Genomic DNA, 15,534 nt, shown 5'->3' on the forward strand with positions numbered 1-15,534 from the left:
AAGATTCCCATTTACAGCTTGGCACAGAAGCCCATGATTGTCCTCCCTGCCCCCCCGCCACCTCCTTGGGGCCTGGCGCTCCCAGAGCCCCCCTCTCAGAGCCCCCATACTGCCAAGGTGGTGGCTCCAGCAAGGGCAAGCCCAGCCTGAGCGGCAGCCCCTCGGACCCTGCAGGAGCTGACTATGGGCAGATCTCTGAGGAGACCTGGGTGTACCTGAACAACCTCTATGGCGGCGGCCCCGAGATTGCCATCCGCCAGAGCGTGGCTCAGCTCCCGGACCCGGAGAGCTTGCACGGTGAACAGAAGATCGAAGCCGAGACCCGGGCCTTGTGACTCGGTGGGCCAGTCTGTAAGTCCCCTCCTCCCTGGCAGAGACCCTCCCGTGTCCCTCAAGCATTGGGGAGTGCCCTGCGCACACAACCCCCCACCCCTGCACCCCCTCCCTGAGGCTGCTCAGAAGAAGGACCTTCTCGAGGGATGACCCAGCTGTCCCCACAGGCCCCCGCCTTTGCCCTCCGCCCCGTGGAGGGTGTCTGTCCCCAGAAGAGAGGCTGGCCGCTCTGGAAACCCAGATGTGTAAAGAGGCAGAAGAGTTATTTTGGTTCACAGTGAGTAACACCGCAGCTCGGAAATACATCCCCTTCAGGCTTGTTTAAATGACCACGGCTCCGCGACGTTAACTCGGGTCCCTGCCGTTGTGTCGTCGCTGTCACCGAACCTGCCCTCTTGCTGGCTCGGGCCCAGCCGTGGTCCCTGGAACCCTCAAGTTGGGGGCTGCGGCCTTGGGATGGGGGGTCGCAGGGGGGCTGCTGCTTCCCAGGCGTTGCCCACCGGTGCCTGGTCCAGCTGCGGGTCAGAGCCCCGAGCAGGGTGCTGCACACCGGCCCTGAGGATGCCGCCCCCGCGGGTCCCCGTGCCAGTTCCTGCTGAGGCCCCGCTTCGCCCCGCACCTGGTCGGTCATCACAGAAGTCTCCAGAATCCTGCTCGCAGCGTTTCTCCTGCAGACTTAACAACTCTGGACGCATTGGCAGTTGGGACCCAGGGGCGGGCTTGGTGTTCTGTTCGGGGGGACAGTTTCCAGAGGCAGCTGGTCCCCTCTCACTCTGCCTTGCCCTGCCCCGGGCATCACTGGTCACTTGCCCCTGCCAGGGACCCAGGTGGTGCAGCAGGAATCCCTCATATTCCTGTGTCTGCTGTTAATGCAGCTTCCGCAGGGGGGGCGCTGACATTTCTCCCCAGCACTGAGCCATGCAGAGCCCCTGGCCCGGGGAGGGGAGTGCCTGGACTAGCTCACATGGGTGGGTCCCAGAAGGGTGTCTTGTAGATGCTGAGTGAGGCCACTGCCGGGGTGCTGGGACCCCTGAGCACAGCAAGGTGACACAGAAGCCCCCGGACAAAAGAGCCAGGTGGAGAGGCCCACCTCCTTGGGGCCAGAGTGAATGAGGGGCAGGGAAGGGGTCCTGGGACCAAAGCCCCCCAACTGCTGTGCCCTCAGTCTCCGTAGAAGAGATGCCCGTGGAACGTGGCGGCCGGTGGCCCTGGCAGGGCCCCCGAAGCTCTCACAGTGTGTCACTCACTTCTGTGATCTCGTTGCACCCGGATCTGGTTCCTTCCCCACTGAGGCAGCCGAGGTCAAAGAACAGGCTGCTGCTGGAATCTCTGGACATTTGCCGCAGCCCTTGGGAAGTCGGCGCCGCCGCCAGCAGTCACCCCACCCTGCAGATCCTGGCGGCCGCCCGCTGCACCATTTTGTGACATGGACTCCGCTGTGCAGGTTGTACTCGCCCCACGTCTGCGTCTAGCGTGAGCTCAGAGCATCCCAGTAAACACATGCCATGCCCCACAGTCCTTGCCCGCGTCTCTGCATCCGCCGCGCTTAATTCTGTTCCTGGGTGGGGAGGAGGCGAGGGAACCTGGCTGCCATGGGGGAGGGCCGTGGAACCACCGTGATAAACGTGACAAGTGACCAGACGTGGCAGGGGGCTCTGCACGGCTCCCCAAGAGGCTGCAGGAGCGGAAGAGGAGACCGCATCGCTTTCAGCCCGTGTTGGCCTCTGTCCTTCCTTTCCTGGGACCCACCCCAGCCCCAGAGAAGGGGGGCCGGTTGTGGTCGGGGCTTGAGGCCCCCATCGCCCACAGATCTCTCTTCTCTGCAGCACGGACTCCTCGGAGCAGTTGAGAAGCAGGGGTTCTTGCTGGACCCTTCGAGGGCAGCAAAGCCTGGGCGGGGGGGCGGGGGCACCATCTCCTCCCCAGCGGCTGACCTTGGCACCTCTGTCATGGCATTGTGGTTGCCCGTGTCTGGCACCCAGGGCTCCCTGACACTTAAGTGACGCTAGTGTTTTACAGCCTCTGCGGTTTGAGTTGGTTTTGTTTATGCTTTGGGGGTTTGGAGGGGAGAGAAGAGCTTGAGATTTTATGTATGACTTGAAACATTTACTTGCGAAATCCCATCAGACGCAGATCTGCAGAAACATCAAGAGAGTGATAAAAGGGGCAACAGATACCCACCCCCAGGAAAGACTCTTACAGTCCCACTGAAGCCCCTCCAGAGCCTGCGGATCGCCCCCGCCAGCCTCAGCCGAAGCTTGTTCCCTGCACTTCCTTTGGCCCCCAGTTCAGTTCAGTCGCTCAGTCGTGTCCGACTCTTTTGGACCCCATGGACTGCAGCGCTCGAGGCCTCCCGGTCCATCACCACCTCCCAGAGTTTACTCAAACTCGTGTCCACTGAGTCGGTGATGCCCTCCAACCATCTCATCCTCTGTCGTCCCCTTCTCCTGCCTTCAGTCTTTCCCAGCATCAGGGTCTTTTCAAATGAGTCAGTTCTTTGCATCAGGTGGTCAAAGTATTGGCGCTTCAGCTTCAGCATCAGTCCTTCCAATGAATATTCAGGACTGATTTCCTTTAGGATGGACTGGTTGGATCTCCTTGCAGACCAGGGGACTCTCAAGAGTCTTCTCCAACACCACAGCTCAAAAGCATCCGTTCTCCGACACTCAGCTTTCTTTATAGTCGGCCTCACTTTTCTTTATACTTTCACCACGTGCGTGCTGTGTGTGTGTGTGTGTGTGTGTGTGTGTATGTGTCTGAGCCTCATTTTAGCTTTGCTCCCCCATTTGAATGGGGGGATCTCATGGTAAAGATAGGGTGACTGGCTTTTCCTGTTTAACATGGAAGATGGGAATGGGAAAGTTTTGTCTGGAGGGTGGAGTCATCTGGAGGCTTGGAGATGAATATTCATTTGTTGCATCTACCACAGGAGGGTGGGGCTTCCCAGGTGGCACTAGAGGTAAAGAACCTGCCTGCCAGTGCAGAAGATGTTAAAGATGTGGGTTTGATCCCTCGGTCCAGAAGATCCCCTGGAGGAGGGCACGGAAACCCACTGCAGTATTCTTGCCTGGAGAATCCCATAGACAGAGGAGCCTGGTGGGTGATGATCTATAGGGTCACAAAGAGTTGGATACGACTGAAGCAACTTACCACACGCACAGGAGGATATAGGTACCACTTGGCCTTCAGATATTTCCTCTGTTTTCCCTTGAAATAACAGGCTGGGCCATACTGAGATAGAATGTGAAAGCAGAGCAGGAGTGTGTAGTTGGTGAACTTGGTTTACAGACGAGTGGAGATGGGCAGCGCTGGGCAGCAGAGGAAGTCGCCTCCATCTTCTGTCTCCCACATGGCATCCTGTGGTCTGGCTCCTCCCTCCAGGCTGGCCCAGGCCTTGCTCCAGCAGCACCTTTTAGAGTCAAAAGCCACCTGGCAGACCGGGGAGTCTGTAGACCAACTGCTACCTGTGTCTGCAGGCCTTTCCACCTGTCTGTGCTTCTGTTCACAAAGCTGCATCAGAAAATACATTGGTAAGGTGCTGCTGCTGCTAAGTCACTTCAGTCTTGTCCGACTCTGCGACCCCATAGACGGCAGCCCAGCAGGCTCCCCCGTCCCTGGGATTCTCCAGGCAAGAACACTGGAGTGGGTTGCCGTTTCCTTCTCCAATTGCATGAAAGTGAAAAGTGACAGTGAAATTGCTCTTAGCGACCCCATGGACTGCAGCCTACCAGGCTCCTCCGTCCATGGGATTTTCCAGGCAAGAGTACTGGAGTGGGGTGCCATTGCTTTCTCCATTGGTAAGGTGCAGCTATCCCCAAAGTGTAGTTTCCTTACCTTTATTCTAGTTGGAATTCCATGCGAACAGTAGATTATCCTGCGAGTCTTGCCCAACCACATTTTGAGTCCCTGAGAGCCTCGGGGAAGGAAGTGGTGTTTCGGAACCATACCTCCCTCTGGTTGTCTTCCCTATGACACCTTTATCTGTCCACAGCTGAGAGGCTTGTTGGTCATAGCAAAGGCACAGGATGCAGAAGAAATTAATGCCTTTGGGAAAAGCTCTTAAAGAGAGCCATCCCCATTTTAGACAAAGCGTGTCCAGGAAGGCTGCCCCCAGGATGTATGTGTTCCGATGCAGCCTCCAGGCCGTCTTTGGACCAGGCACCAGCATGCAGCCCAGATGAGGGCTGACAGGAGAGTCGGCACTGCAGGCAGGGCTCTTGGCCTGGCATGGTGGGAGGATGCACACGCATGTGGGTCATGAGGCTCCTGGGGCAGAATGCCGTAGCACCCAGGGGATCCTCCCCACCCCTTTTGCTCCCGGGGCCCAACAGAGGAAAATGAGGAAATCCCTGTGTCCTCCCGCAGCTTTTGGCCCCCAGGCTCTGAGGACAAAGCCACATGGGGGTGGTTCTGTTTCTGCTCCCATCTCCAGCTCATGGGAGGTCATTTAAGTAAACACCACTCGTTCTACCATCTGGACAGAGATAGTGTTAGGTCCGAACACGTGCAGCTGTGAAGAAATGACTCCTGACACAAAGAGGCTGCTGAGTGCCATTCTGCAGCCTTTGCACTTTAATCCTGGGTCTCAAAGGGTGCTGCAACAAGGCTTATGCCTCCCCTTCTCAGAAAAGGCCAGCAGAAGCCAGGGAGAAGAAGGAGAGGCCTTCTGTAGGCCAGGTGGGCAGCGGCAGGGTCTGGACTTCCTCACTGCCCAGGACCCATGGAGACGTTAATCCCTACGTGGCGGCTGGGCCTGCTATTGGTCACCATCCAGGCCTCCTGCTCCTTCCCTCACTCACACCTGCACCATCCTTTTTTTTTTTTTTTTTTGCTGTCCCTGGATCGCACAATCCAGAGATCTCTTTCGCTTTAATTTTAAGAGGGAGGGCATCCTGGAACCACCCCCGCTGCCTCTGCCCACTTCCATTTCCGGTCTAGTCGCCCTCCTGGGGACCCTCGTCCTTCCCTCCTCGCAGGCAGGCTTCTCTGCCACTAGGGGTCGCGCGGGCGCCTCTGCGCAACGGCGAGCGGGGGCGGGGCCGGCCGCAGGGGGCGGGGAGAGACGGAGAGGGGCGGGGCCTGGCCGGGACGGATGCTGCGATTCCCGGACCCACCCGAGGACCCTGACCGACTAGTCTGAGTCAGGGCTTTCTGCGCTACCGAGGCTGCCTTCGGGAGCGCACCAGGAAACCAACGGTCCGCCGCTCCTACTGCGTCACCGCCCCTGGTTTTCGATCCCGCAGGGGCGGGAGGTGGGTCGCAGAAGGTTCAAGTGTCACATCCCCAAATGCTTGAAGCAAGTAGCTGTATATAAAGACGGGCCGAGCTGGACGGCGGGCGGTTCAGTGTTTCAGACCTGCGCGCAGAGTGAGGTCACAGAGCTCCCAGCTCTGAATTCTGCCCAGGAATCAGAATAACACCATCACGGAGACGGGAGTGAGCTCCCGCTCAGAACTGATATCTAAGAACCTCAGAACTGACATCTAAGCTGTAGCTGTGGCGTCGACCGAGTGCTTTCTTGCCGGCCTCCTGTCCTCACCCCGCTACCCCGGAACCGGAGGCCAGAGAGGTGGCAACACGCGCCCCAGGCTGACCCAGCTCCCAGCCCCTCGGTGCTCCCCGGTCCAGCCGGCGAGGGGGGCGGTGTGTGTGAAGGGTGGGGGTAGGGTGGAGAGGGCGGTTCTAAGAGACAGGTGGAGACATTCTGCCTCCTACAGACTGTTAAGAGACTATTCCCCAAATATGAGAAAAGCCCAGAAAGAAAGTGCTGGCAACAGTCTTCCCATAATAGCCCTTTGCTGACAACCTGGACCAGAGGGCCTCGGCAGGACAGTCATAGGCCGCCTTGTTCCCTTGACCACCCCTGTCTCTTGCCCGAGAACCCTGCCTTGGCTCTCTGACACCATCCTCCCCAGCAGAGAAGACATCAGGCTTTGCTGAGAACTTGGCGATGTCCGTAGGAGCTGAGGCCACAGTGAGGCTTGGCATCTCATTGGTGGCCTCCCCTCCCACCCCCTCAGCAAGTGAGTGGCACTTGGCATTAGCTAGGGCGCCCTGCTCACTTAATATTTCACTCCCTCACCAACTGTTTTCCTACCTTGGCTCTAAAGAGCCTTAAAAAACAAAGAGGTCTGGGCATGAACCAGTCTCCCCCCAGCAAAACCCGGGGTGAGACTGTCAGTGCTGGATATGGAAAGGGCTGGCCGGTGCAGGCACAAGGCCCTTACCCTTAAACGCGGCAGGCTGTCCTGAGCTTCACACAAGCCAGTGATTATTCCAGCCAAGCTGCCAAGAAGAGGGTGGGCTTGAGCACTCGTGACACCAGACCACGAATGAAATGCAAACCTGCTGCAATTTCACGGCTCCCTCCATCCCCCCACAGACAGTTGGGTCCTCGAAATCCCAGCGTAGCTGCTAGCCAAATTTGCATGCATGAAAAATGCCCCGGACTGAAGGAGCTTCCCCAGAACTCTGCACTGAGTCAACCTGAATTCTGCATCACCAAGGTCTCTGACAGCTTTTCCCCAGAGGGCCAGGGTGGAATTTCGAGCTGGCTGGGTCTGAGGCCCTTCTCCAGGCAGATGGCGCCGGGACTTATGTCCAGTTTACACCGTAAATCAATGACCTGATTGGAGCTCAGCCTCCAGCCCAGGGGACTCTGATTGCTTCCAAGACTGGGGTCACCTCTTTGTGCAACAAAGCAGTCCCGCGATACTGTGCCAGAAGTTACACTTTTATTTAACATTTAGAGGATTAACATATAGTTACAAGGTCGATATGAGCCTTCCAATGGAAGCACTTTATTTGGTTTAATTCCATCTCTAGAGACAAATGGGCAATTCCAGAACCTTTACAATGGCAGTGGGCCGTTACAACACTGAAACGCCTCCGAAGTTTAGAATTAGTGCAACACACACTGATAAACCCAGAAGTTTAAAGGTGCTGGACACCAGGTTAAAATAGAATTCTGGATCACTTTTTAAAGTTTTTTTTTTTTTTTTTTTTTCTTTTGATGATATAAGCACAGGAGGCAGAGCCATTAGGAAGTATGAAATTTGACTTCTCTGGAAAAATACTTAGCATCCACATAACCTTTTCATGTTCAGTAAACTTTTCCCCAGCAATTACAGATGTTACCAAAAGGGACTGAGGCCTCTGCACTAACCGCTGGAGAGACAGACTCCTCGAACCCCAAAGCTTCAGGGTGTTCATGATAAAAGCCCAAAGGAAAATCCCATCCCAGCTTACCATGCCTTTTTATTCTTTCCTATTCTGCAAAGGAAAAATTGGGTAAACGACAAGTTCCTCACTTTCTGTTTTTAAGTTATTTTCAGAGTACGTTCTTTAACAATGAGTCATTCTTACGGCATAACAATATTCTAGCGTCGGTGGAGAAATGATGGTCAGTGGATATGAGGGAAGGCTGAGAAAGCACATGGCAGAGTCCACGTTTCTACTCTATGTGAACTGCTCATAATAATATATAGACGACTTCACAGTAGGATTCCCAGAGTAAATGATAAGTCTCAACTAGCCTATAATAACTTATTTTCTTGACTAAGCCCCAGCTGGTACAGCACTCCCCTTTCCCCGTAGCCACACAGACTGGCAGAGAAGCAAACACCAAGGTGAACATTGAAAAGCACTTCTTCGTTCTTTTTTGGACGCAGGTGGTACAGAGAAAAAGAAAGGCAGAGGGGACACAAGAGGACACAAGCATAGCCCATGTCAGGTTAAACAGACGTTTAAAAGAACAAATCCTGCAGCTTATACCTTTCCCCCTAATTCGGAAGGAGTTCATCTACCCTGACCCCTAATATGAAAGATGCAATGCACATGCATTCCCGAGGCTCTAGAATCTAATTTTTTTTTTCTTAAAAAAAAAAAAAAAAATTAGCATCCTTGTGGAGAGCGGGCAGCTTGACTTGGTGAAATTCAGAATTCCTGGAGATGCCTGATGGACAAACCCTATGTGGGGTTGCTGGGGCTGCACGGAGCAACCACGCGCCTGCTGGTTTGCAGGGATGCGGGTGGAGCCCAGACTCTTCCTGTCCTTTGGCATCCTGGCTTTGCCGTCATCTGCCAAGACAGTCTTGTGAGACTGAGGAGCCTGGGACAATGGGGCTGCCCCCTGGGTTAACAGAGGGGTCCCAGACGCTCACAGCTGCAGAGGCTCACTCTGGGGCGGAAGGAGTGAGAGGGGCCCAATGCCTGCTCCAACCTGAAGCCACTTCCTCTTCCCCTGCTCACACTTGGCGTTTGTTCCCTTGTGGTTTCCTGTCACCAAAGGTTGACTGAGCAGCTTTGAGGCTGGTGTGTGGTCAACCCTGGTTTGCTGAGAGGAACAATTTTCCTACCCCTGAACCAAGGCCTAACCCTCGGGACCCGTCCTGTCTGTACCGGTCCCTTCAGCTCCTGCCAGATTTCCTTGTCTTAGATTCGCAAGTGTGGCAAAGCAGCAAGGAGGCTCAAGGTGACCATCTAGTCACCAAAAGCCAAACAACAGGAAAGATGCCTGATGGCACCCTGGGGCTTCTGACGGGATCTTTGTTCACAGAAACCCACAGTCCAAGATTTCTCTTGACTGTTTCTGCACCAGGTAAGTAGAGAAGCTACGCTGCTCTAAGGCGTGAGCGGCCCACTGGGTACGGGACCTCATGTCTTCCTCAAAGATCCATGAGAGGAAGGAGATTCAGCTCAAAACACGATTAACTCTGCGTGGCCTGGAGAGCACACACTGAAATGTGGAAGCTGCAGCCACAGGATCACTTGGCGGACCACGAGAAGCACAGGGGCTTTGGTGATGACAGCACTGGAGTCCTAAGGCGCGGACTTTGGAATTCACAGAAAGGGGAGAGTCTTCCTTTGGCCAATGAGCTAATGCAGAGGCAAGATGCTCATTCACGACCCGTGGTCCTTATCAATGGGTGGCCAACGGGGAGAAGGTGGGCTGGGATGTTCCTTGACCCCATGAAAAGGGAGGGGACACAGGCAAGACAGCGGGACTGGCCTAAGAGCTGGAATTTGACTTCTGGTGTGGACTTTTCTAGGCCACTGAAGACAAGACCTCAAACAAAAACGTGTGTGTGTGTGTGTGTGTCCACCATGGACACTCAGGCCGTGAAACATTTCAAGGGCCGATTGTTTAGTACCTGGTGAGGGTCCATAGTCAGGAAAGGACCACCGAATACCCAATGGACTTGGGAAAAGATGAGTATTTTCTAACGTAAGGGACACATCAGTGACTTTTGGGCACCCAGTCCACCAGGCGCAGGCCTGACCCTCCTCGCCCAGATTCGGTTGTCTCGCCGGGAGACCAGTGGCAAAGTTTTCACGGAAAGGCACAGTGTGAATCGTGGACGGGCCGGGTTGCGCCAGGTGGACCGAGGTCGCGGGGCAGGGACGCCCTCCCCCTGCCAAGAGGCGGCCAGACTGGGCCAGGGGCGGAGCCGGGCTCTGAGGAACATGCTGTAAAAAGGAAAGAAAAGAAGAAAGCGAGCAGCTGCAGGTGGGGATGGATGTCAACTTCAGGCTGAGGGGCCCAGGGCCACACAGCAACCCAGGCCCAGGGCGTTCGCGGGCGCTCAGGCCTGTGGAGACAAGCAGACCGAAGGGTTTCTCCTGGGAAGGCTCCCCGAGGCTCTGGCTCCCGGAACCACCTTTAGCAATCTACAACACAAAAGACAGAGAAAGAAAAAGGCAGTTAGAGTGGAGGGCGGGCAGGTCAGGGGCGGGCACTCCGCCTCTCAGGCAGACTGCACCGCCCTGGACAGGGCGGGGGAGGGGGCATTTTTAGAGCACTTGGTTACCACAGGGCAAGTCTGAGATAAGGAACTTTCACGGTTTTATCTGCAGTCAGAGCAGCTAGTCTTTCCTTCCGGGGCAAGAGAAAGCACCCAGGAGACGGTGCACTCCCGCACGCCCCAACTCATCTTTCTCATCAATTGAGCTCTGAGACAAAGAAAGAAACCAGCTTCCCAGAAAGATGTCAGGAGCCCAAGGACCCGGTTCTCTCTGTGACCGACACTCTTGGTTCCTTGGCAGTAAAAGGCAGCATCTTTGATGAAAAGGAAAACCTATTGCTCAGTAATAAACAGTGAAAGTTCTTCATCTGGGGGACAGAAGAGAAATGAGAGACAGACTCCCGAAGCCCACAGGCGCACACAGGGTGAGCAACAGAGAAGGTGCCATCATTTAACAAGGGGGAAAGGGCAGAATTTTTCTTTTTTTTAAAAAAAGCATTTGGCTAGAAAACTCCCCATTATTGAAGATGAGAGGGTTAAATGCTTGGATTACACAGAATTTCTTGGAGAGGTGAAAAATCATTTAAAATACACAACACTGAGAAAAATATAACGTTTATTAGAGAGGCAGATACGAGGGTACAGCTACAAGATGCCACACAGATTCTTTTCTCGGAGGATAAGGAAGAGAGAGGAAACAGTCATGTTGGCCGTATTTAAACAAAACTTACTCAGAACCCAAGTGTCTACAATAAACTCAAGTGTGGATCAGCCGGCAGGGGACCTAGCTACCAGTGTAACCGTCCTTCCGGCTCCCCCAGCGGTTACAAAAACAAAAAGGTCATTAGGCAGCAGAATCACCAATAAAACAAACAAATAAAAGAGTAAAACGTTAAAACAACGAATTCAAGTCATCCTTTTAGTTTTTCTATTGCAGTATATACAAATAGATTGGGGAAGGGGCAGTTATGGACATATTTCACAGAGAGCAATTAAAAAAAACAAAACTAAACCATAAAAGAGGACAGTCACAATTCAGTTGGCCAGTGGAACTTCCTCTAGTCTAACTATTTTGGCGGTTATTAAATAGTCACTTGGCAGACACCACACACATACACGAAAGTGCATGGGCATCACTGACGATAAGACCACTGCTCTTGAGTCGCAGGCATCGGAAAGCAGCAGCCCCACCCGGCTGCGCTGGGCTTAAAGGGAGGGCAGCATTTGTGGGGCAGGCTGAACAGACTTATGAACAAGGTAGGGAAAGGAAAGAGTCTACATCCATTCTTAGCTTCTAAGTGTATCTCTGCATAAAAGGAGAAAACTTTATACACAAGAGACTTTGCTACTTTTGACAGATTCACTGTTACAAGAACACAAAGTGTGCCTTGGGGGTAGAAATGGAAGTTCCCGAACTCTTTGGGAATTGTTTCAAGACTTCTGCTAATCCTTTGCACACTGACTTAGATGGACCTGAAACTAAAAAATATCTTCTGCTGTTGAGTCACTAGGACACAGATTCATCTGGTTGAAGGTACTGAGGCATACAAGCTAAAATAATGATCTAATTTACGTGCCCAAATCGCCCCACCCATATCCAAAAGACAGTTGAGCTATTTCCTGAATTAGATTTGCACAGCTCTAAAGAAGAGGGGAATAAAAGCAAAATGAACAAACAAATAAATCAAAACTCAACCGACTTCATGGCATGCCATACTTTTCAAATCAAGTTTTAAAAAGCCTAATGTTGACTTGCCTCATTTTAAGACTTTTTTTTTCAGTGTCTAGTTTATTTTCTCCAATACTTCACAGTCTGGAAATGAGTTCATCCTGGGTTTTAATGTCTTAGGTATTCACTTGGTTTACATGCCCAAGGCTGTGACCACCTACTGTTCATGAACTCCCCATGGGTTAAGGGCCAACAGATTTTCCTTGCTGTGGTAGTTAGAAGGAAGTGCTGAAATGATTCTCCTGAGAGATCTGGGGTCAGGATGGGTGGTTTTATCGATACTACAGCAGCAAAGGTATAATAATGCAAAAGAAATTTAAATGACAATTATACTAAGAAAATAAAATCGGGCTGGCCAGTGTCGGTTTCCTGTTTTTGATACTGGATCACGATTTTGTCAGATGTAACCACTTGGGGAAGCTGGATAAAAGGGATCTCTCTACTATCTTTGCAACTCCCTGACAATCTGTGATTATTTAAAAATTAAAAGTGTTTTAAAAATCAGGCAGTCATTAAGTAAAGGTTACTACATTCCATTTTGGTGGCCCTTAAAATGTTAGCTGCCCAGTCTTGTCCAACTCTGTGACCCCATGGACCATAGTCACCGAGTTCCTCTCCAGGCAAGAATAATGGAGAGGCCCTTGGGAAATGCAGAAGAACTTTCTGCTAGAATCTGCCACAGGCACCCATAACTCCTGCCAGGTCCTGGACCCCATAATGCATTGCTGTCAGTTTTAAAATCAGTTTTAAATTGACCCGATCTTCTAAAAGGAGTCCATAGTGTAGAAGCAAGGAGCTGATTTCCTATTTAAAAGTAGGAAGGACATGAATAAATAATTTTCAAAGCCAAAAAAAAAGAGAATCTCAATCCTATACCTTTACTCTGACTCATTTTTAGCTGGTTCTCTGTGATCTCAGGGAAGATTCTAGACATAAGCACAACCATTGGGCATGTCCCCAGTTTCACTACCTAGCCTGCCAATTTAAAAATGCAAATCCCCATGTGACCCAGATTCTTTTAAGATGGTGAAACATTTTATTATATAATTAACCACTTTATGGTTATTATATAAAAGGATCTAGAAGTTCTAAAATGATTTTCAGTAAAATATACACTTTGGGTCTTAACAATGCCAACGATTAAAACAAACCAAAAGAACCTTAAAAAGTGATGTGCTGGGGTCTGTGTGTTGCTTACAAGGGTCTATTCACAACACCACCTGGGCACAAAAAACCTCCCACAGAACAGAATGAAGACAGTTGTTTTTACATAATTTATCTCAACAGCTCTAGCACGTCTGATCAACTCTGTCAACTGGCAAAAGAAAGATGAGTAGTCATATGTGAAAACCAACTGGTTGAAAGACCAAGTTTTCCATAATTCAATGGGTTGTCTAGGATCGTATCGACATAACTGGGTAGCATGGTGCTCTAACAATGATCTTAAACATGTTTAAGGAAATAGACACACTTTTGGTACCAACGCCATTCTTTACTTACGCTATTCTTTATTGATGACTTCCTCCAAAATGAATGACTGTAAAACTTAACGCAGTTCAGTTTATGAAGTTACCAAATGTAACATCTTAAGGTGGTTCACTTTCTGGCAGACACTAGTTATTAGTGAGAGCTGAAGTCTTCTGCACCCCTAGGACATGCATGGACTTTCAGATTCAGAAATATGAATCAGAAGCTAAAAGGCAACTTTTTGGTTATCTACAGTCGCTGCCCCAAGGAGAAATGTTTATCAGATTTCAAAGGACACCATTGTAAATTGGCAGTTGGCAGCTTTCCAGGGAAAATGTCATGAGCAAGTGACACTGAATTATCATCAAAACCAGCCCAGGAAATTCAGCTTGTGCCTAAAAGAAACACACACCATGATGCTCCCCATCCAGTCTTTTGAAGAACTGCCTGTAACAGGCATGATTGCGGGGAGAAACAACTCCAATTTTAAAGTTTTGTGGTTTTTTTTAAAGTTGTATTAAATATAAGTCTTAGCACCTTTGGCATTTTTGTCCAAATAGACTTCGACGTAGGAAGTGGGAACATAACCCTCTTCATCTTCATTTCTCCGAATTCGGGTCCACCCGTCGCCCTTGTCTTCCTCTATTACGTACAGCGTCTCTCCTTCAACTACTGAAATGGTTCCCTCATTCTGACCTGAAAAAGCAAAGTCAGAGTAGTTTAGGTTTCTTGTCAAACCCGGGTTTGGAGCAGACGGCGAGTCTTGCAGTGAAACAAGTGGAGAAAAGACGGATGCTCTCCTCCCGTCCGGAAGCTGCCAGGCCCTCATCCTGCGTCGCTAGGACCCTTCTCTAAACTCCCCGTGGGAGCCCTCTCTCTCCTGCCTCCCAGAACAGGCGGCATCTCCCCCAGAGGAAATCTTAGGTCCTCTTCTCTACCCTCCCCTGAAGGTGCTCCTTTGGCATCAACGACACCTCTTTACACAGCATCTCCACTTTTCTTTCTCCCGTTCTGGTTCTTATCTGAGGCTTAGGTGCCACCATGCCTTCTCTCTGAAGTCCATTTCCACCCTGATGGTGCCTGGGCATCTGGGACACAATTCGGGTGAACCTGGGCTCACTGTCTGGCCTCCCAAACTAGATCCTCCTCCCACTTTCCCATTTCAGCGGACATCTCCATCGTCCCAGGAGCACAGCTTCAGGGATCAGCTGTGGGTTCCTCCCCGCTTCGTTTCCAACTTCCAATCAGCCGCGCATCTGAGCGTGTTATTGGCTGCAGCATCTCTATGTCCATCTGTCTCCTAATCAAGGCCCCCAATACCATTCACTAAGATAATTTCAAAAGACTAGTCACCACCGCCCAAGCAGTGTCCCGAAAGGCAGACTGCTTAGGGGGCTGTTAATAGCAGTAACTGTGGATGCAGGGGGAGAGGGATGGTGTGGACCTGAAGTTACACTGGGAGCACTGAACCTCGGGCTTCTCTTCTTTGTTTTGTCACAATGAACATTTAGTTTATCGAAGGCTCTAAAAGTCCTACAGTAAAGGGAATTTCCTGGCAGTCCAGTGGTTAGGACTCTGCCCTTCCACTGCAGGGGGCATGGGTTTGATCGCTGATTGGAGAACTCAGATCCTGCAAATCAAAGAGGCAAGGATGAAAAAAAAAGCCTTACAGCAAAGAAGTTCATTTATCCCAGGGTTTCTGAAAACGATCTGAGCTCCAATTCCTTCTTTCACAGCATCCTTCCCAGCATCCTGCAGGACGCTGTTTCAAGGCTCATCAGTTTGGGAACCATGAGGTTAGGTGTCCTAAGTATTTGCCCTGTCTTCTAACTGATAGCACACGTATGAGAATAAATGTCTATGGTACAGACATTACAGTAAATGTCTGCTTGTGTCAATAACCTGCTCAAATACTTTCTGGAAGGCCTGATGTTTGCCAGATAACATACAAGTGTTTCTCTTACCCATCCCCCACACTGGCCCCAGACCCCTCCTCGTCTTATATTCCACTATTACTCCTAAGACACCTGAGCTCCAGGCGCACAAACCCCGTGCCTTTCCTGCTCCATGCTTGGCAGTGCCTGTGCCTCTGACACCCTGCAGCATGGTGAGTTCAGTGGATAAGAATCCAGCTGCCAATGCAGGGGACACGGGTTCGATCCCTAGTCTGGGAAGATTCCACATGCCACAGAGGGGCTAAGCTTGTGCGCCACAACTATTGAGCTTGTTGCTCTAGAGCCCGAGAGCTGCAACTACTGAAGC

General features: G+C 51.5%; 2 protein-coding genes across 13 annotated transcripts in view; one reads left to right on the forward strand and one right to left on the reverse strand.

Annotated features, from left to right (window-relative positions):
• Positions 1-1,848, forward strand: part of USP20 (ubiquitin specific peptidase 20) — a 44,378-nt gene extending 42,530 nt beyond the window's left edge. For all 3 annotated transcript variants that reach the window (XM_019971006.2, XM_019971007.2, XM_070799417.1), the window contains exons 25-26: positions 175-351; positions 501-1,848. In XM_019971006.2, coding sequence (XP_019826565.1) covers positions 175-335 — 161 coding nt within the window. In that variant the 3' untranslated portion in view covers positions 336-351; positions 501-1,848. The remainder of the gene's footprint in view (positions 1-174; positions 352-500) is intronic.
• Positions 1,849-7,045: 5,197 nt separating this feature from the next.
• Positions 7,046-15,534, reverse strand: part of FNBP1 (formin binding protein 1) — a 135,753-nt gene continuing 127,264 nt past the window's right edge. For 9 of the 10 annotated variants that reach the window (XM_019971012.2, XM_070799421.1, XM_070799420.1 and 6 more), the window contains one exon: positions 10,676-13,968. In XM_019971012.2, the coding sequence (XP_019826571.2) occupies positions 13,790-13,968 (179 nt within the window). In that variant the 3' untranslated portion in view covers positions 10,676-13,789. Of the gene's footprint in view, positions 10,003-10,675; positions 13,969-15,534 lie in introns of those variants that run through there. The other variant, XM_070799419.1, reaches the window with a different exon arrangement.

Source organism: Bos indicus, chromosome 11 (assembly GCF_029378745.1).
Source record: "Bos indicus isolate NIAB-ARS_2022 breed Sahiwal x Tharparkar chromosome 11, NIAB-ARS_B.indTharparkar_mat_pri_1.0, whole genome shotgun sequence".
Taxonomy (NCBI): Eukaryota; Metazoa; Chordata; class Mammalia; order Artiodactyla; family Bovidae; genus Bos; species Bos indicus.